General features: G+C 65.8%; 1 protein-coding gene across 2 annotated transcripts; it reads left to right on the top strand.

Annotated features, from left to right (window-relative positions):
- The first annotated feature begins 1,183 nt into the window (after positions 1-1,183).
- Positions 1,184-20,864, top strand: OTUD5 (OTU deubiquitinase 5). Of its 2 annotated transcripts, none has more exons than XM_065571661.1 (9): positions 1,184-1,753; positions 6,640-6,733; positions 15,433-15,497; positions 16,066-16,222; positions 16,701-16,849; positions 17,124-17,309; positions 17,564-17,774; positions 18,661-18,774; positions 19,649-20,864. In XM_065571661.1, the coding sequence occupies exons 1-9, from the start codon at positions 1,199-1,201 to the stop codon at positions 19,765-19,767; spliced, it is 1,650 nt and encodes a 549-aa protein (XP_065427733.1). In that variant the 5' UTR covers positions 1,184-1,198; the 3' UTR covers positions 19,768-20,864. The 2 variants fall into 2 exon arrangements, with proteins under 2 accessions (XP_065427733.1, XP_065427732.1); XM_065571660.1 differs by having other exon boundaries at positions 1,442-1,753; positions 6,643-6,733.
- Positions 20,865-21,078: the final 214 nt, after the last annotated feature.

The raw sequence follows: 21,078 nt of genomic DNA, 5'->3' as shown, positions 1-21,078 counted from the left end.
TCAGAAATCGGTTCCGTGGTGTACAGCCAATCAGAAATGAGAGCTTAACCTCTGCTCCAATAAGACAATTCACTGTTACTAAGGGCGGCCCAGGTCCCGCCTTCCGCTGTTTCGTTGCTATGGGCTGTGGGAGGGGGTATTGTAGTGAGAAAACGGGTGTGGGTGGGACCCTCTTGATTGGCGGGTGAGCCGTGGCCAATCAGATAGTTGGCCCGTCAACCTGTGTCCAATGAGCGTGAGGCCGCGCGTGGTAGCCAGTGAGAGCAGGGCCGTTGCCCAGGCGTGCGTAGTCCCCGCCCCCGGCGTTGCTAAGGGGCGTGACGGCGGAAGTGAGCGCGCGGGGTCAGGGGCCGGCTGTGTTGATGTTGACACTAGGCCGGGGCCGAGCGCGAGGGGCTGCCGCGGAAGCCGGGAAGGGTCAAAAAGCCGCAACGGGGCGGGGGAGGGGGAAGGAGCGGGCGAGCGAGGGGTTGATTCGTCTGCGTCCGGCCGCCGGAGGCTGCTGCCCCCCCTCCCCCCGGGGTACTTTCGCCCCGACGACCCCTCCCCATGGGGGGGCAGTGAGAGTGTGGGGGAGAGGGAGCCCCCGGGGACCCCCCCTTAGCCCCTCCATCCGGGTACCCAGCCCTCCCTAGTACCCCCCTTAGCCCCTCCATCCGGGTACCCCGCCCTCCCTAGTACCCCCCTTTAGCCCCTCCATCCGGGTACCCACCATCCCCTTAGCCCCTCCATCCGGGTACCCCGCCCTCCCTAGTACCCCCCTTTAGCCCCTCCATCCGGGTACCCACCATCCCCTTAGCCCCTCTATCCGGGTACCCCGCCCTCCTTAGTACCCCCCTTAGCCCCTCCATCCGGGTACCCACCATCCCCTTAGCCCCTCCATCCGGGTACCCCGCCCTCCCTGGTACCCCCCTTAGCCCCTCCATCCGGGTACCCAGCCCTCCTTAGTACCCCCCTTAGCCCCTCCATCCGGGTACCCCGCCCTCCCTGGTACCCCCCTTAGCCCCTCCATCCGGGTACCCAGCCCTCCCTAGTACCCCCCTTAGCCCCTCCATCCGGGTACCCCGCCCTCCCTAGTACCCCCCTTAGCCCCTCCATCCGGGTACCCCGCCCTCCCTGGTACCCCCCCTTAGCCCCCCCATCCGGGGCCAGCCCCGCCCCGCCCGCCGGCCCAGCCGGGCCCCGCTCCCTCCCGGCCATGACGATCCTGCCCAAGAAGAAGCCCTGCCCGGCGGCGGGGGACGGGGAGCGGGACCCGCCGGGCGGCCCCCCCCGCGCCGCGGCCCCGGGCGGGGTGGGCGGCCCGGACCCCCACCCGCATCCGCACCCGCACCCGCGGGGGGGGCCCGGCCCGGACTCGCACCCGCGGGGGGGGCCCGGCGGCGGGGGCGGCCCCCCCGCCGGCCCCGACCCCCGCGGCGGGGGGGCCCGATCCCGGGCCTCCCCTCCCCCGCCCCGCTGGGGGGCGCCCCCCGCCGGCTCGCCGCCGCCGCCGGGCCCCGGCGGGGTGGGGGGCGGCGGGGACCCGCTCGCGGGGCTGGACGGGGCCCCGCTGCTCGGCGCGGGCGAGGCCCGGGGCGGGGGCTGCTGCTCGGGGCCGGGGCACAGCAAGCGGCGGCGGCAGGGGGGGGCCGGCCCGGGCAGCAGCCCCGAGCGGGACGAGGCCGGCGGCGGCGCCGGCTGCAACAGCGAGGACGAGTACGAGACGGCGGCGGCCCGCGGGGAGAGCCTGGACCCGGCCACCGTGGAGCAGGTACCCGGGGGGGGGTCCCCTGGGCCCCGGTGTGGGGGGGGACCTGATCCCCCTCTTCTGGGCTCTGGGGAGAGTGGGACCTGCCTCTGGGGGGGACCCCCTGGCTATTGGGGGACCCCCTGGCTATTGGGGGACCCCCCTTCCTCTGGGCTATTGGGGGACCCCCCTTCTCTGAGCTATGCCAGAGAATGAGGGATTTCTCCTCCGCTGAGGGCTGTGGGGGACCCCCGGGGGACCCCCTTCTGAGCTGTGGCAGGGATGGGGATCCCCTCTGAGGTATAGGGGCACCACCCACTGTAGAGCAGGTATCCTGGGGGGCATTCTCTCCTTGGGAATGGGTGGACCCCCTCCCTCTGAGAGCTGGGGGAAGTGGGGAGACCCTCCCCTCTGACCTGGGCTGGAGGGGTGCAATGCCCCCTCGTTTGGGGGGGGAGAGGGAAGATCCTCCACTCCCTGATCTGGGGGAGGCACCTCCCTTTCAGATGTGGTGGTGAGCCCCCTTCCTCTGATATGGGGGGCAGGGGCAGCCCTGCCTGGGGAGATGTTGACGGGCGACCCTGCTCCCTCTTCGGGGGGGCTCTGATCTGGAAGTGGGAAGACCCCCCCCCATATGATGGGAGGGATGTAACAATCGGGCGGTGACCTTTACATTTCCCCATGGGGCCCCTCTCTATGTGATTGGGGAATGGGGGGCCGTGTCCGCCGGAGGGGAGGGAACGGGGGGGCCCCCTCTGGCACTTATCCTTGGCAGTTAGTGGGGGTGCTCTGAGCTGGGGTGGGTAACGCTGTTTTTCCAGCTCTACACTCATCCCATGTAGTGGGCGCTGAGGGGGCCCCTGTATTGTCACCCTATTAGTCTGCTGTTTACCCCCCCTTATTGCTGTTTGGGTGCGGGTCCCCCCAAACGCCCCCCCCCAGCACTCATTCTTACTCACTGGGGGCACTTGACCTGTGAGCTCCACCCCACCCCACCAAGATACAGTGGCTGGGATTCTGGGGACCCAGGCATCCGGGCCTGCTTTCCCTTTGGAGGTGGGATTCTAGGGACCCAGGCATCTGGAGGCTCGGGTCCCCCGAGCACACTGGGAACCCAGGCGTCCGGGAGCTCTGCTCCTAGTCCGTCCCCCCCCCCAGAGCGGGGCGGGGGAGGGTTGGTCAGTGACGCTGTTGGTCCGGACCGGGTGCCCGAAGATACGGTTGTGATCGGGCTGGTGCCAGGCGGGTGCTGGTTCACACGGGCCTAGGGGCCGATCCCGTGGGGTGTCTGCCACATGGGGGCCGGTGGGAGCGTAGCGGCCGGTTCCCCCAGATTGTCTGCGAAACAGGGTGGCCTGGGAGCGGGCTGTGTCTCCTTGTCTGGGGTCGTGTCCGTCCCTCCCTTCAAAACCCCAGTCTGCCCCGTCCCTGTGTGTCTTTCTCCTTCTTCCCAGAATATCGTGCTCTCTCTCCAGCTACCATCTGCTCACACGCCCTCTGCCCTCAGAGCAGGGTTTGAGCCCCTAATGGATCTCACGCACCCCCCCGGCGCGCGAGGAAATGTTTAAATCAAGGCCGGCTGCGTCTCTAAGACACCTGCAGGGGTTAATTCAGGGCCGATCTCACGCCTGTGTTCTACAGGGGGTGTCTTTTGGCCTTAGGATCTATGAATTGCTATCTTTGTGTTGCTGGGGAAACTGAGGCACGGGGTAGCCTCGCCTAATGTCACATGGGGTGTCTGGCGCAGAGCCGGGATTGTGAACCAAGGTCCTCTTGCGTCCTCATCCAGTGTCCTGAGAGACTGGGCCATCCTATCTCTCAACACGGCTTTGCAGGGGGCTGGGAGATGGAGGGAGGGATGGTGGGGCTGGGAGGGGTCACTGCTGCCCCCTCCTGGAGGGGATGAGCCCTGTTCTGCACCGGGGGGGAGGGGGGCGGATTTATTCAGTCTCGTTATGTGCTCATTGCATGAGGGGAAAATCTAGCCCCCTCAATAGTGATTAAATAGTTAACGCTGACAGGGGCTTTAATGTTGACACCCCAATTAGAGTAACAGGCTCCCCCCTGCGAGCGATTGGCTCGGGTTCAGGCTGCGTCGGTTACGCTCTGGGCAGTTCACACCTCTGCGAGCGATCGGCTCAGGCTCTCCGCACATTCAGGGGAGGTTTTGCCCTAGATGGTACTATGTGTGTGTGCCCCTCGGTGTCCCTGCTGCCCCCTGCTGGAGAGGCTGAGTCCCGCTCTGTGCATGTGAGCGTGCGCTCACTAGATGGTGCTAGCGTAAGAGACACAATTCACCAGGTGAGCAAGTGAAACTAGCTTCAGCGTGGGACCCTAGCAATGGTGAAAAGTGAACTGTGTGTTGTTGTAGCATCTAGGAGCCCAGTCCTGCCCCAGGACCTCTTTGTTCTGGGTGCTCGACAGGATATAGTTGGTGTATTGTGGTAGTATGCAGGAGCTCTGTCCTGGACTGGGACCCCCTTGTGCCAGGCGCTGTATGTTATCTATTAGGTGTATTACGGTAGCACCCAGGACACACACACACACACACACACACACACGCCAGGTGCTGCATGTTATCTATTAGGTGTATTACCTGTAGCACCCAGGACACGCTTCCCGCCTTGTGGCAGGCGCTGTATGTTATCTATTAGGTGTATTACGGCAGTGCCCGGTGGGAGGCCTTGCGCCAGGCGTTGTATATTATCTATTAGGTGTATTACGGTAGTGCCCCCAGGGGAAAGCATTGTATATTATCTATTAGGTGTATTACGGTAGTGCCCCCAGGGGAAAGCGCTGTATATTATCTATTAGGTGTATTATGGTAGCATCCAGGACACACACACACACACCCCCTTGTGCCAGGCGCTGTATGTTATCTATTAGGTGTATTATGGTAGCATCCAGGACACACACACACACACACCCTTGTGCCAGGCGCTGTATGTTATCTATTAGGTGTATTACGGTAGCATCCAGGACACACACACACACCCCCTTGTGCCAGGTGCTGTATGTTATCTATTAGGTGTATTACGGTAGTGCCCCCAGGGGAAAGCGCTGTATGTTATCTATTAGGTGTATTACGGTAGTGCCCCCAGGGGAAAGCGCTGTATGTTATCTATTAGGTGTATTACGGTAGTGCCCCCAGGGGAAAGCGCTGTATGTTTTCTATTAGGTGTATTATGGTAGCATCCAGGACACACACACACACTCCTTGTGCCAGGCGCTGTATGTTATCTATTAGGTGTATTACGGTAGCATCCAGGACACACACACACACACCCCCTTGTGCCAGGCGCTGTATGTTATCTATTAGGTGTATTACGGCAGTGCCCGGTGGCAGAGCCTTGCGCCAGGTGCTGTACAAACACAGACCAGAGAGAGACTCCCCGATCCCGCAGCCTGAACCCAGCCCTACCCCGGCCGCAGTGAGGTGGAATTACCGTTGCCCCTCCCGCCGCCCAGCAGACCTGCCCCCGGCAACGCGTGGCTCTGGGTCGCGCAGGGCACTGGGGGAGATGTGGGTGAATCGTGCTGCTCGCCTGTTGGTTCGGGGCGAGACCCGCTCCAGGCGGAGTAACACAGGTCGGGGAGAGAGGCTCCGGCCGGGCCGTGTCTCAGTCCCGGTGCGTCACAAGTGGCGGCACGGGGTATTGCTGGGGTAACTTGCCGACAGACAGACCCGTCACCCATCCCTACAGTCCAGGCGCGAAGGTGCCCACACGTAGGCCGACTGTCTCTCGGTTGTTGGCAGCTTGTCTAGCTGCACGTGCCGCCTGTTGAGTTGGGCTGTTGCAGGGGATTGTGGGATGGTGCTTGGCCTAAGTGAAAACCCGCCAGGCGTTCCCGTTACGGGGTCTGGTTTGTCTAGCCGGGCGGGGGGTCCCCAATCCGGGCTGGCTTCACAGGGCCTGGCACTCAGGGGAAACCCCACCCCATCTGGGCTATGGATCCTGTGGGATCTCCTCTCCCTGGGGCTGGGATCCCCCCAGCTGAGATCAGGGAAGGGGGACCGGAGGGGGTGCCTGGGACGGTACCCGTTTGTGATGGACGTCTCCTAGCTCAGGTCCATTAATGCTTCATGTGGCGAGCCAAGATGGGGGGCCTGGTCCCACAGCTGAAGTTGGGGGGGGGATTTGTGTGGGGCTGGCCGACCCCCTTTCCCACTCGAGGGCCAGACAGAATCTGATCTGTAACCCAGTCCATCCTGACATCACTGCGAGCGCCCGGGCCGTGGGGTGATCCCCATACACAGCCGGGGGCATCAGCTGGACCACTGAGCTTAGCCCTTCCAGGGACTTGAGCTTGGATCCTGGCTCTCCCCCCCCCTCTCCCCCCCCGCCGCTCTAACCACTAGGCACCGGCGCTCCGTAATATGCCATGTACGTACCCTACGTTGTGCCAGAGACTGGGGGCCTGGGCTCTGAGCGGGGGCCCTAGGAGCTGGGAGACAAGGTGGCTGGGCAGGGGAGTCAGGGCCAGGCACTAGGGGGCGCTGTGCTGTGGGGAATGGGCTGTGGGGCTCGTCCGGAGGCGCTCTTCCCTGGTAGTCAGGGCCGGGCGCTGGGGGGTACCATGGGCAGGCGGGGGCGGGGGCTCGGCGGGGAGCGCCATGGGCAGGTGGCGCCGTGGGGTGGGGGACTCGGCCAGGGGGCGCCGGGGGGCTCAGTGGGGAGCACCGTGGGCAGGTGGTGCTGTGGGGCGGGGGGCTCGGCCAGGGGGCACGGCCAGGGGGCACCGTGGGGCTGGAAGCTCAGCCGTGGGGTGCCGTGGGGCGGGGGGCTTGGCCAGGGGGCACGGCCAGGGGGCACCGTGGGGCTGGAAGCTCAGCCATGGGGTGCCGTGGGGCGGGGGGCTCGGCGAGCAGCGCCGTGGTAACTTGCTGACGGGCGTTCTCTTGTCTCCAGCAGGAGAACAGGTTTGAGAAGTCGCTGCGGGAGAAGAAAGGTTTCATCATCAAGCAGATGAAGGAGGATGGGGCTTGTTTGTTCCGGGCCGTGGGTAAGTCGGGCATGGGGGGGGATGTGGGGCACCCCTGTCCCGGGGGGGAGCAGCCTGATCTCCTTCCCAGCCCTTCTGGGATAAGTTGGGGGAGCAGGTCAGGGTAGGGATGGGGGTCAGTGTTGGGGGGCTGGTGGTCGTGGGGACCTGCTGGGGAGCAGGTCAGAGTTGGGGTTCAGGCGTGATGGATGGGGGATTTGGGGCAGGGTTGGGGGTGCCATAAGGAATGGGTTTGGGGGTCAGAGTTGGGGGGCATGAGAGAGGATTGGGGGTCGGGGTGGGGGCCTGTGTGGAAGCCCTAAGAACGGGGTGTAGTAGGGTCAGGTTTGAGGGGGCTGGGGTCCCTGTGGCGAGATCGGGTGGTTCCGCTAGGCCTTCACCCCGGGTTCCTGGAAAGTGGGGGTGGGGGGTGCGGGGTGTTCTTTGCTACCTGCCAGCTGTTTTCAGGGTGATCTCTGAGTTGTGGGGTTCGTGGCCCCCAGGGCCTTGGCTCTGGGTTGGACAAAGCGGGGGACAGGGGGTGGCTTTCAGGGGAGACTGTATGATGGTCAATCGGGGTCAGGCAGATCCCCAGATGGGCTTCCCGTGGGTGCTGACAAGGGGCGCGAGGGGAAATCGAGGCACGAGGGGCAGCGCTGGGGATAGGAGCCTGAGTCCTGAGTCCCAGCCCTTCCCCACGAGTCCACACCGCCCCTGGGAGAAACAGGGAGCCTTGGTGCTGCGGGGTGCCCCGCTGCAGGTGAGGGGCTGGGTGGAGGACTCTCTCCCCTGGCCAGCAGGGCCATGCTGTGGGGGGCGCTGTGCTGCGGGGGATGGGGCAGGGGGCGCTCCCCATGTCAATCATTGGCCTTCTATTGATTGACATCTCTAATCCCTAAATCCATCTTTGTCCCGCCCCCCAGGCCCTATGATTAGCTGCTCATTTGAACCATAGGTGTGTATGACCCCCCCCCCCCCATATGGAGGGGCGGGGAATCAGTGACCCTGCCCCTTTCCCAGAACTCTGTTCTCCTCCCCGCCCCCCCAGAGGTGGGGGATTCCTTGATTGGGGGCCCCCCGATGGGCTGGGTGCTGCAGAGAGATTTCGGGTACACCCCGAATGAGATCAGGATCCCACCCCATATGACCGAACATAAGAACTGGGGGTAGTGCACAGCCTGCCCTCCCCAGAGGGGGCTACATCTCAGCACCAGGCGCGCCATCCCTGCAGGGCGTTATGTGCAGCTGTTCCCAGCTGCCCCTCCCCAGAGGCGGCTGCATCTCAGTCCCACAGGCAGGAAGTCTGTTACCCTGTCGGTGCCTTTTCCCGTGTGACCAGCAGGGGGCAGCACAGCCCTGGCATTGCCTTCTCCTCTGCCGGTCTCCTCTCAAGCCCACACACCCGCTTGCTTCTGCCATAAACAGCCTCCCTTCCCCCGGCCAGCGCCCGCCCCCCACCCCTCCTATCACCCCTGACGCAGCAAAGCGGGGCTGCAGATTGTCCCCTGCCGCTGCGGGTGGGGGGAGCAGGGCACAGGTGGGGGCGGCGGGGGGGGAGGGAGAATGAGCCAGGCCAGCATGATCTGTAGGGTTTTTTGGGAGGGGGGAGTAGTTTGAGGTAGATGCAGAGAGAACCCAGGAGTCCTGGCACCAGCCCCTCCTGCTCTAACCCACTAGACCCCAGTCTTCTCCCAGATCCGGGGAGAGAACCCAGGAGTCCTGGCTCCCAGCCCCCCCTGCTCTAACCCTCCAGCCCCCCCTCCCCTCGTAGCGCCGGGGAGAGAACCCAGGAGTCCTGGCTCCCAGCCCCCCCTGCTCTAACCCTCCAGCCCCCCCTCCCCTTGCAACGCCGGGGCGCGAACCCAGGTGTCCTGGCGCCCAGCCCCCCCTGCTCTAACCACCAGCCCCCCCTCCCCTCGCAGCGCTGGGGAGAGAACCCAGGAGTCCTGGCTCCCAGCCCCCACTGCTCTAACCACCAGCCCCCACTCCCCTCCCAGAGCCGGGGAGAGAACCCAGGAGTCCTGGCTCCCAGCCCCCCCTGCTCTAACCCTCCAGCCCCCCCTCCCCTTGCAACGCCGGGGCGCGAACCCAGGTGTCCTGGCGCCCAGCCCCCCCTGCTCTAACCACCAGCCCCCCCCTCCCCTCGCAGCGCTGGGGAGAGAACCCAGGAGTCCTGGCTCCCAGCCCCCACTGCTCTAACCACCAGCCCCCACTCCCCTCCCAGAGCCGGGGAGAGAACCCAGGAGTCCTGGCTCCCAGCCCCCCTGCTCTAACCACCAGCCCCCACCCCCTCCCAGAGCCAGGGAGAGAACCCAGGAGTCCTGGCTCCCAGCCCCCCTGCTCTAACTACCAGCCCCCACTCCCCTCCCAGAGCCGGGGAGAGAACCCAGGAGTCCTGGCTCCCAGCCCCCCTGCTCTAACCACCAGCCCCCACCCCCTCCCAGAGCCAGGGAGAGAACCCAGGAGTCCTGGCTCCCAGCGCTGGCGCTGGCTTGGCAGGGGGCTGGCGTGGCTGCTGAGTCATGGCAGGGTTTTGCTGAGTCAGAGGAGGTTTTGCAGCATCATGTTTTGCTCCTGCTCTGCCCAGGCCTGGCAAGGCCTTGTCAGTGGTCGCTGCTCTCCAGACTCAGCCGCCCGGAGGGCCCCGCCCGGCCTCCGAACTAGAGCAAGGCGCCTTCCACACCGCAGCAAGTCTCTCTGCCAGCAGTGGTGCGGCCATGGGGACAGAACCCAGGCGTCCTGGCTCCCAGCGCCCCCACCCCTTCTATCCCTTTAGACGCACTCCCCTCCCAGAGCCGGGGAGAGAACCCAGGCGTCCTGGCTCCCAGCGCCCCCACCCCTTCTATCCCTTTAGACGCACTCCCCTCCCAGAGCCGGGGAGAGAACCCAGGCGTCCTGGCTCCCAGCGCCCCCACCCCTTCTATCCCTTTAGACGCACTCCCCTCCCAGAGCCGGGGAGAGAACCCAGGCGTCCTGGCTCCCAGCGCCCCCACCCCTTCTATCCCTTTAGACACACTCCCCTCCCAGAGCCGGGGAGAGAACCCAGGAGTCCTGGCTCCCAGCCCCCCCTCCCCTCGCAGCGCCGGGGAGAGAACCCAGGCGTCCTGGCTCCCAGCACCCCCACCCCTTCTATCCCTTTAGACACACTCCCCTCCCAGAGCCGGGGAGAGAACCCAGGAGTCCTGGCTCCCAGCCCCCCCTCCCCTCGCAGCGCCGGGGAGAGAACCCAGGCGTCCTGGCTCCCAGCGCCCCCACCCCTTCTATCCCTTTAGACACACTCCCCTCCCAGAGCCGGACAGAGAACCCAGGAGTCCTGGCTCCCAACCCCCCCCTCCTCTCACAGCGCCAGGGAGAGAACCCAGGCGTCCTGGCGCCCAGCTCCCCCTGCTGTAACCTCTAGATGCACTTCCCACCTGCTTAGATTAAAGGCAGCCTCTCGTCAATTACACCTACATTTTCCCGGCAGCACGTCAGTTTCCTTCCTCTTTTGATGGGTTTTCCACCTGCCCCCCAGGTGGAACATTCCCTGCCCCGAGCATCAGCACCCGTCCCACACATCCTCCCTGGGTTAGAGGGGGGAGGAAGGTCCTATGGGCCCAGGGGGAGGGCTGGGAGCCAGGACGCCTGGGTTCTCTCCCCGGCAGTGGGAGGGGAGGGAGGCTGGTGGGCTAGAGCGAGGGGGGTGGGAGCCAGGACTCCTGGGTTCTCTCCTTGGCTGGGGGAGGGGGTCTCGTGAGCACCGAGAAGTGACTGAAACCCCGGTATTAGAAAGCCTTTGTGGTGTGAGGGGTGGGGGAATTTCAACCACCCTGTTTTGAGAGAAACTGAAACTCGCAGGCCGATAAGGGGGAGGCAGGTGACTGCTGCTCTTGCTCCGTTCTCAGTAACGCCCCACCCCCAGCGGCCCTTCACCCCTAACGATTAGCTGCCCCCAGGGGAAAGTCTTCACCCCTGCATTAGTGTCAGCCTTCCCTGACTCACTTCGCACTGTTTGTACGGCCACAGTGCCACTGGGAAACCAGGGAGTGAACCCAGGAGTCCGGGCTCCCAGCTCTAACCCACCAGCCCCATTCCCCTCCCAGAGCTGGGGAGAGAACCCAGGAGTCCTGGCTCCCAGCCCCCCCTGCTCTAACCACCAGCCCCCACTCCCCTCCCAGAGCTGGGGAGAGAACCCAGGAGTCCTGGCTCCCAGCCCTCCCCCTGGGCCCATAGGACCTTCCTCCCCGTTTCTACTGCTTCGTCTTCCATTCCAAAGGACCCCTAAGGCCGGCTCCCCGGGCGCTGAGCTGCAGCCACCTCTGGGGCGGGGGAGCCAGGGAACAGCCGCGCAGTGGGGTGTGCGCGCTCAGGGAGCGGGGGGGCGGAAGCACCGCATGCACCACTGGCCGGCCTGCCTTCGCGGTTACTGACTTTTCCTCTTCCTCCAGCCACGATGGGGAATTTGGCTGCTAAGAATAGCCGGCACTTTACATACACTGGGCCCCTCCCGCCCCTGGGGGGTAGCTGCTTTCCCCCGCCACAGCAGAGGGTGAGGAGCAGGTAATGACGTGCTGACACTCCCATGCTCTAACCACTAGACCCCAGTCTCTCCCAGAGCCAGGGAGAGAACCTGGCTCCCAGCTCCCCCCACCCTCCCAGAGCCAGGGAGAGAACCAGGAGTCCTGGCTCCCCCCACCCTCCCAGAGCCAGGGAGAGAACCCAGGAGTCCTGGCTCCCCCCACCCTCCCAGAGCCAGGGAGAGAACCCAGGAGTCCTGGCTCTCACTACATTCATAGCTCCAGTAGTGAGTGTTGACTTGGAGCTAGAACTGTTGCCCAGCTGCCCTGCCCCAGAGGTGGCTGCATCTTGGCGAGCAATTTCTAAATCCCTTTAAGCTGCGTGATCCTTGTGGGTGTCCCCACCCTGTGTACTGTTACCCCGTGTGGCCTGGTGCATTTGGAGATTTCACACTCGCCCACGTGGGCTGATCCCCCCAAGAGTGGTTAATTTGTTTGGCTGGAAACCCGGACAGAGGGCTGAGAGGGCTGCGGGGAGGTGGCGGTTGAGGTAGCCGGGAGCCATCAATCACTCCGATCCTCGATGCGTCTGTTAGTCAGTAGGTGAGAATTTCAATCCGGGGGGAGACGCTTTTCGACTGGCGCAGTGTGATCTGGTGACACGGTGACAGCGCCGGGCCCCGGACACCTGGGTTCTATTCCCAGACGGGCTGGGTGAACTTGGGCAGCCCTGCTGTCGGGGCCTCTGTTTTCTCCTCCCGCGTTTGTCTGTGTCGACTGGAAACTCTCCAGGGCCGGGACTGTTTCTTGCTGTGTGTCTGCGCAGCACCCGCCCGGTGCCTGGCCTAACAGGAACCCCCGTCTTGGTTTGGGCAGGGGGTCTGGGTAGTGCCCCGTGCCATGGGGCCTGATCTTGGTCAGTGGGGTCTGTCCAGCACCGAGCGAAGACCGAGGCACTGATCTCACTTGGGTGGGAGATGGGGAGCGGGTGGGGCTCTGATCTCTCCCCGGGGGGGCCTGTCTGTGCAGCACCTGGCATAACAGGAGTCCCCCGTCTCAGCTGGCACTTGTAGGAGTCCCTGTTATACAAGGTGTGTCCGTCGTGGTTTGGGAACCCGTTGTGCCGGGCGCGGTGCATAGTATATTAGGTGTATTACGGTAGCGTCTCGGCATTCTCAGTTGTGTCAGGCGCTGTACATCATTGGACGTATTTCAATAGCGTCTGGAGAAGGCGCGCTCTGGGCCGTGGAGGGGAAAGCAGACGGGAACCGGGAGGCTGTGCTGCTCAGCGCTGTCGCTTGCCAGCTGGATGCCGGACCGGCGCAGTGAACCCAGTTCTGGCCCTTGGCCGAAAACTCTCAAAGTCTCACGTGCCGAGACCAGCGTCCGTTCGGGGCCATCAAAACCCCTTGGCCCCTTTCAGGGCGATGTGCTCCCGGATGGGGGCCCCCCGGTTCTTTTCACTCGGTTCAGCTTCCAGTTCCAAACAGCGGCTCTCCTCCAAGTGCCGTTTTTCTGCTTTGCAACCCTTCCTGCGCCGCCCCTTTCTTGCCGGGACGGGAGCCGTTCCCCAGCTTCCTTTGGGGCGTTCGAGAGAACCAGCCTGTCTGGCCTCGGGAGCCATGAATTTCGGGTTTTGGCAAGTCTCTGTATTCAGCCCAAGTGAGCCGCGCTCGCCCCGTCTCCTCCACTGACATCAGCTCCCTGTTCCTGGACCATGGCTCCGAGGCGGGAGGGAGACGCGCCGGGGGCCTGGGCTGGAGGCGTCGTGGGCGGGGGTCGGCGGGGAGATGACAGCGAAGAATTGGGGGGCTCGGCTGCGAGGAGCCGCCAAAGGGACGACAAGCGGCTGCCGCTGGAGGGGCTAGAAAAGGGGATTGTTGGTTTGGCCTCGTTTGGGGCAAATCGCGTTCCCCCTCTGGTCTGGGGGGTCTGTCAGCAGGCAGGGGACCTGGCGGGGGGCGGAGTGGGGGGGTGACGCGGGCTCAGGGGGAGGAGTTTCCTGGCTTCTCTTGCGCCCCTGGGCATTTCCGCAGCCGGCTAAAACTCTGGCTCTCAATGTACAGTGGGCAGACCGGTGCCCTGAGCAGACCTAGCGATCTCGCGCAGGGACCTCCCTGCTCCAGGCATCATCAGTGAGGGAGAGAACCCAGGAGTCCTGGCTCCCAGCCCCCCTGCTCTAACCCACCAGCCCCTGCTCCCCTCCCAGAGCCAGGGAGAGAACCCAGGAGTCCTGGCTCCCAGCCCCCCTGCTCTAACCCACCAGCCCCTGCTCCCCTCCCAGAGCCAGGAGAGAACCCAGGAGTCCTGGCTCCCAGCCCCCCCCCCCCCCCCCCCCCCGCTCTCCTGCAGTTCTGGAGGGGAGTGGGTCTAGTGCATTGGGTGGGGGAAGCTGGGAACCAGGACTCCTGGGTTCTGTTCTTTGTTTTCCTCTCAAGTCTGGCTGTTGTTTGCCTCAGTTGCCCTTAGCTCTGGCCCCGCCTCCTAGTAACTGGGGGGGGGGAATAGTGGGGGGGGCAAACAGCTGTGGTCTTTTTGCTTCCTGTTTTCGTGTGCCCCTTCGCAGCCCGCAGCGCGTTTTTGCCGAGCGTGGGTATAAATAACGTACGGGCCGACCGCAGCGCAGGCTTCTGGGAAACCCAGCCGGTCCCCATGTGACTGACGGGAGCTGCCGGCCAAGGCCCCCCCCCCCAAACACCCCTCAAAACCCACATCCTTGTTTACATTGCAGCGGGGGGCGGTGAGTCACTGGCTCCAGTGATGCAGCACGCAGCACTTCAAGGTGCTAGGCCTCATGGGGTACCCTGTACATCAGCTGGATCCAGGACAGGCGGGGAACCCAGGAGTCCTGGGCCCTAAGCCGCCCGGCTCTAACCCACTAGACCCCCTCCCTTCCCAGAGCCGGGGAGAGAACCCAGGAGTCCTGGCTCCCAGCCCTCCCGCTCTAACCCACCAGCCCCCACTCCCCTCCAGAGCCGGGGAGAGAACCCAGGAGTCCTGGCGCCCTGCTCTAACTCAAAGATTCCTTGGAGGGGAGCAGAGTCTAGTAGTTAGAGCTGGGGGCTGGCAGTCTGTAATTAGGAGTTTGCCTTTTTGATTTCCCTGCACTCCAGGTGGCATCTCCCCGGACAGGTCTCCTGGATCAGTGCCAGGGTTAGACAGGAGACAGAGGGTGGGAGTGAATGGCTGGTGTTCAGACTGGGGAGCGGTAAATAGCGGGGTCCCCCCGGGGGCTGCGCCGGGACCGGTGCTGTTCAACACATTCCCAAAGGGGCAAACGACTCGAGAGAGTCGAGTCCCCGGCAGCCAGCGAAGAGCTAGAAAGGGACGTCCCCGAACCGGGCGAGCGAGCGGAATTCAGCGTTGAGACACGCAAAGGAAGCCGGATCCCAGCCGTGCCCCCAGACCTCTGGGGTGGAAATTCGCTCTTCCCGCTCCAGGAGCAGAGCTCGGCGGCACGGTGAAAACAGCCGCTCAACGTGCCGCGTGCTAGGAAGTGTGAGCAGAGGGATGGAGACTATCCTAGTGCTGCTCTGGGAACACCTTGAAGGCGGCGCCCAGGTGCAGTCGCCCATCGCAAACCAGATCTATTAGAAAGGAAAAGGTGCAGAAAAGGGCAACAAAAAGGATCAGGGGATGGAACAGCTGCCGTATGAAGAGCCGGGGCCGGTTCAGCTGGGAAAAGAGGCGACTAAGGGGGGGATGTGACAGAGGTCTATAAAATCACGACGGGGCTGGGAATAGTGAACAGGGGAATGTTCTTCACCCCTTCGTGTAACACACGAACTAGTGATCTGCTGAGGAAATGAACAGGCACCAGGTTTAAAACAGACGACAGGAAGTATTTCTTCACCCAACGCTGTCGACCTGTGGAACTCCTTGCCAGGGGATGTTGTGCAGGCTGGGACACTCACTGGGTTCAGAAAAGAGCTAGCCAAGTTCCTGGAGGGGGGTCCATCAGTGGCTGTTAGCCAGGATGGGCAGGGCCGCGGACCCCCGCTCCGAGTGTCCCTAGCCTCTGACGGGCAGCTGCGGGGACTGGGCGATAGAGGCTGATTCACTCGGGAATTGCCCGGTTTGGTTCATTCCCTGTGCAGCGCCTGACGCCAGGCAGGACGCAGGCTGGATGGGCCCTGGGTCTGCCCCACTGTGGCCATTCGTGATGTCCCCCCACTTCCCCGCGTCTCCTGTTCCATCTCCCGACACCCCTCTCCTCTCTTCCAGCTGACCAGGTCTATGGAGACCAGGACATGCATGAAGTGGTCCGGAAGCACTGTATGGACTACCTGGTGAGCGGGGGCGGAGGGACAGAGCTCCGGGGATCCCCAGAGTGGCCACCTTAGCGTCTTCCCCTGTGGCAGGCCCCACGGGCCCCATGTCCCATTCCTCGCCCCCCTGAGCCAGCCAGTCCCTGCCCTGGGGCCGGGTGGGAGCCGGTGCCTCCCAGAGGGGACAGGCCCCAGCCCCATTCCCCGCCCCCCTGAGCTGCCAGTCCCTGCCTGGGGCCGGGTGGGAGCCGGCGCCCCCTAGAGGGGACAGGCCCCTGCCCCATTCCCCGCCCTGGGGCTAGATGGGAGCCGGCGCCCCCTAGAGGGGACAGGCCCCTTCCCCATTCCCTGCCCCCCTGAGCCAGCCAGTCCCTGCCCTGGGGCCGGGTGGGAGCCGGCGCCCCCCAGAGGGGACAGGCCCCTGCCCCATTCCCCGCCCCCCTGAGCCAGCCAGTCCCTGCCCTGGGGCCGGGTGGGAGCCGGCGCCCCCCAGAGGGGACAGGCCCCTGCCCCATTCCCCGCCCCCCCGCCGGCCAGTCCCTGCCCTGTATCACAGTCTCTCTCCGGCCCCGGGGCCGCCCCCCTGCAGATGAAGAACGCCGATTACTTCTCCAACTATGTGACTGAAGATTTCACCACCTACATCAACCGGAAGCGGAAAAACAATTGCCACGGCAACCACATTGAGATGCAGGCCATGGCGGAGATGTACAACCGGCCGGTGGAGGTGTACCAGTACGGCACAGGTATGGGGGGCCCGGCTGTCGCTCCGGCTCAGTCCCCGTCTCCGCCTGGCAGGGTAACGAGAGGAGCCCCCCAGTCCTCCGACTCCTCTCTAACCCCCCCCCCCCCCCCGTGACATCCAGCCCCCGGCGCTGGCTGCTCACCGAAATCCCAGCTCAAAGGAGCAGAGGCCGGATCTACACCGCGCAACCCCCCCCCCGGCCGGCCTGGCCCGGCTGACTCGGGCTTGTGGGGCTGTTTCAGGGCTCCCGCCTCGCGGGGTGGGGGACACAACTCCCTGCTGTTTGACACCCCCCCCCCCCCAAGCCAGAGTCTTCCTCCGGGGCCTCCCTTGTACTCCCAGGCCATAGATGGTACATTCCGGCTCGTCCCATTAGCCAGGACTCCTGGGCTCTCTCCCTAGCTCTGAGGGGGCCGGGGAGCTGGGAGCCCGGACGCCTGGGTTCTCCCCGCTCACAAGGCTGTGCCCGCCTCTCGCAGAGCCCATCAACACCTTCCACGGCATTCAGCAGAACGAGGACGAGCCCATCCGGGTCTCCTACCACCGCAACATCCACTACAACTCCGTGGTGAACCCCAACAAGGCCACCATCGGCGTGGGGCTGGGGCTGCCCTCCTTCAAGCCAGGGGTGAGTGGGGCGGGGCTGGGGCCGCCTCTCAGCCAATGGGCTCTCTGCTTCTGCAGGGGCGGGGCTGGGTGTGTCAGGGGCGGGACCGGGGACAGGGCCAGGGGCCGGGTGGGGGCGTGTCACAGCCAGGGGGCGGGGCTGGGCATGTCACAGCTGGGGGGCAGGGCTGGGGCAGGGCCAGGCATGTGATGGGCAGGGCTGGAGGCAGGTGTCTGACAGATGGGGCGGGGCACTCTGTGGGCGGGGCTCCCTGACCCCGCCCCGCCTCCCCCAGTACGCGGAGCAGTCGCTGATGAAAAGCGCCATCAAGACGTCGGAGGAGTCGTGGATCGAGCAGCAGATGCTGGAGGACAAGAAGCGAGCAACCGACTGGGAGGCCACGAACGAGGCCATCGAGGAGCAGGTGGCCCGAGAGTCCTACCTGCAGTGGCTGCGGGACCAGGAGAAACAAGCCAGACAGGTGAGGCCACGCCCCCGGCCACGCCCCCAGGCCTGGCCGGCTCGGGGGCAGGGAATGTGACACGGGGCGGGGGGCGGGGAACGGGACGTGGCGCGGGGTGGGGAATGGGATACGGGAGGGGGATTGGCTGGTTGGGGGGTGGGGAAGGGGATGCGGGGGGGGGGGGGGGGAGATTGGCCAGATGTGGGGCAGGGAATGGGACCCGGGCGGGGGGGGGGTCTTCGCTGCTCACCCCTCGCTTCCCCCCCCCCCAGCCCCGGAAAGCCAGCGCCACCTGCAGTTCGGCCACGGCAGCGGCGACCAGCGGGCTGGAGGACTGGAGCAGCCGCTCCCCGCGCCAGCGCAGCTCGGCCCCGTCCCCCGAGCACCCCGACCTGCACGGCGAGATCACCGCCCTGAAACCGCCCTCCCCGGGCGCCGCCGCCGCCCTGGCGCTGCCCAAGCCGCCCTCGCCCTGCGCGCCAGGTCAGTGCCGCCCGGGTTCCCTGCCCTCTTACCCAGGAGCTCAGAGTGGGTGATCCAGGAACTGCCCCAGTGCAGCCGTTCCCCCCTCCCCCCCCGCCCGCCTGCCCACCCCAGAGGTGGCTGCATCTCGGGCCGGGTCCCCATGTGGCGTTATGTGCGGCCGTCCCCGCCCCCCACCCCAGAGGTGGCTGCATCTCGGGCCGGGTCCCCATGTGGCGTTATGTGCGGCCGTCCCCGCCCCCCACCCCGGAGGTGACTGCATCTCGGGGCCGGGTCCCCATGTGGCGTTATGTGCGGCCGGCCCCGCCCCCCACCCCGGAGGTGACTGCATCTCGGGGCCGGGTCCCCATGTGGCGTTATGTGCGGCCGTCCCCGCCCCCCACCCCGGAGGTGGCTGCATCTCGGGCCGGGTCCCCATGTGGCGTTATGTGCGGCCGTCCCCGCCCCCCACCCCGGAGGTGACTGCATCTCGGGGCCGGGTCCCCATGTGGCGTTATGTGCGGCCGGCCCCGCCCCCCACCCCGGAGGTGACTGCATCTCGGGGCCGGGTCCCCATGTGGCGTTATGTGCGGCCGTCCCCGCCCCCCACCCCGGAGGTGGCTGCATCTCGGGCCGGGTCCCCATGTGGCGTTATGTGCGGCCGTCCCCGCCCCCCACCCCGGAGGTGGCTGCATCTCGGGGCCGGGTCCCCATGTGGCGTTATGTGCGGCCGTCCCCGCCCCCCACCCCAGAGCTGGATGTATCTCAACATCACATGAACTGTTGCACTGCAGTGTTATGTGCCGCTGTTCCCCAGCCGCCCCGCCCCAGAGGTGGCTGCATCTCAGGACCAATGAATATACTTTCAGCCTGTATAGCCCCCCTCCCTCCATCTCTGCGTCCCCAGGCACAAGCAGTCAGTTATCGGCAGGAGGCGGCCGAGCGACCCCACCCTTAGTGTCCTTGTACCCGGCCCTGGAGTGCCGGGCCATCATGCAGCAGATGTCCCCTACTGCGTTTGGTGAGTGTGTCCCCCCCCCCCCCTCCCCTCACCTCCCAGAGCTGGGGAGAGAACCCAGGAGTCCTCGCTCCCAGTCCCCCCCTGCTCTAACCACTAAATCCCCCTCCCCTCCCAGAGCCGGGGAGAGAACCCAGGCGTCCTGACTCCCAGCCCCCCTGCTCTAACCACCAGCCCCCACTCCCCTCCCAGAGCCGGGGAGAGAACCCAGGAGTCCTGGCTCCCAGCCCCCCCCTGCTCTAACCACCAGCCCCCACTCCCCTCCCAGAGCCGGGGAGAGAACCCAGGAGTCCTGGCTCCCAGCCCCCCTGCTCTAACCACCAGCCCGCACTGCCCTCCCAGAGCTGGGGAGAGAACCCAGGCATCCTGACTCCCAGCTCCCCTGCTCTAACCACCAGCCCCCACTCCCCTCCCAGAGCCGGGGAGAGAACCCAGGAGTCCTGGCTCCCAGCCCCCCCTGCTCTAACCACCAGCCCCCACTGCCCTCCCAGAGCCGGGGAGAGAACCCAGGCATCCTGGCTCCCAGCCCCCCTGCTCTAACCACCAGCCCCCACTCCCCTCCCAGAGCCGGGGAGAGAACCCAGGAGTCCTGGCTCCCAGCCCCCCCTGCTCTAACCACCAGCCCCCACTGCCCTCCCAGAGCCGGGGAGAGAACCCAGGCATCCTGGCTCCCAGCCCCCCTGCTCTAACCACCAGCCCCCACTCCCTGAGCTGGGGAGAGACCCCAGGAGTCCTTTGCCGATGGCGAATAGGAGGGCTCTGAATGAGGCCACGCCCCTGAAGCCGCTAGCCCCGCCCCCGATGTGCGCGCTGGGGGGGAGGGGGAGAGCTGGGGGGCGCGGGGTGCTCTGCCCCCTAACCCTGCCCCCCCCGGCAGGTCTGACGGACTGGGACGAGGACGAGATCCTGGCCTCGGTGCTGGCGGTCTCGCAGCAGGAATACCTGGAGAGCATGAAGGGATCCCTGCACAGAGACAGCCCCGCCGACAAGAGTTGATAATGAATGGAGACTGTCGCCCCCCCCGGCCCCGAGCCAGGGCCCCCCCGCGGCGCAAACGGAGCCCAAGAAGCGGGGAGAAAACCCGCTGTCGTCCCGTCTGGCGCCAGCCGGGGGCGCTGGACAGGAGCGAGGGAGCCCTGGAAACTACGTCTCCCCCCCGCCCCCACCGCTCTGGGTCTGGGGGGTGGACGCCGCAGACGGAGCCGGTCTCAGGCTGGATTTGGGGGGGTCTGCGAAGGGGGCGTCAGGCGGGGGCCTCCCTCCCCTCTCGCTGGGGTTGGGGGGCGCAGCAGCGGCGAGGGGGGGCGGCTGAGCACGCCCCTGTATTGAAAGGGGGGAGCATGCCCTGGCCCCCTGTATGCCCCCAATCTTCCCCTGGAGTCCTGCCCCTGACCCCCCAGTGGCCCCCCAGCTGCACGCCCCCGAGAAGCACCCCACTCTGCCCCCCTCCCAGGGGGAGCTACAGGCCCAGCCGGGGGGGGCTAAGCTCATGGGGCTGGTGCCCCGCATGAGTGACCCCCTCCAGAGCCGGTTCGACCAGCTGTGGAAAGACCCTCCCCGCCTGCCCCCCGGCCCTGCTGGGGGGTCCCTGGGGCTCCCCCCACTCCGATCCAGCCCGTGACCCCCCCCAGCAGCATCGGCCCTGGCGAATTCCCGCAGCGGGTTACCCTGGCACCTAGCGCTGGCCGCGGCCTCCTGCAAGGCGAAGCCAGGGGAGGGGGGGCTGGGCACGGGAGCTGCTGGTTAATTCCTCCCCAAGTGACACCCCCCGCCAGGGCCTGATAATAGCGGGGGGCCCTGTGGACTGGGGGGGCCAAGACACACGATGAGGCCCCCTGTTGTGCTGCCCCAGAGCTGCTGGGGGGGGTTACCCAGTTGGGCACTGCCCTGACCCCCCTGCCTGAGACGGGGGCCCCGACCGGCCAGGTCCTGCCCAGGAGCGAGGCCCCCCCCAGCCCACGTGCTGCCCCCAACACCACATGGGAGCGGGGCCCCGTCGAGCCCCCCACGGCGCCCGGGGCACAGACGCAGCGAGGGACGGTCCCGGCCCCCCCCAAAACAGCTTCCAACTTAAAGAAATTGAATTGATTGTTTTCCATTTCGCACTGGATTTTCTTCACGGGGAGGAGGGGGGCTGGTGGATTACAGCAGGGGGGGGCTGGGAGCCCGGACACCTGGGTTCTCTCCCGGCTCTGGCAGGGGAGTGGGGGCTGGTGGATTACAGCAGGGGGGGGCTGGGAGCCCGGACGCCTGGGTTCTCTCCCTGGCTCTGGGAGGGGAGTGGGGGCTGGTGGATTACAGCAGGGG

The sequence above is a fragment of the Chrysemys picta genome, chromosome 17, assembly GCF_011386835.1.
Source record: "Chrysemys picta bellii isolate R12L10 chromosome 17, ASM1138683v2, whole genome shotgun sequence".
NCBI lineage: Eukaryota > Metazoa > Chordata > Testudines > Emydidae > Chrysemys > Chrysemys picta.
Note: the sequence above shows the minus strand (reverse complement) of the source record. Positions and strands in the feature narration are given on the sequence as shown.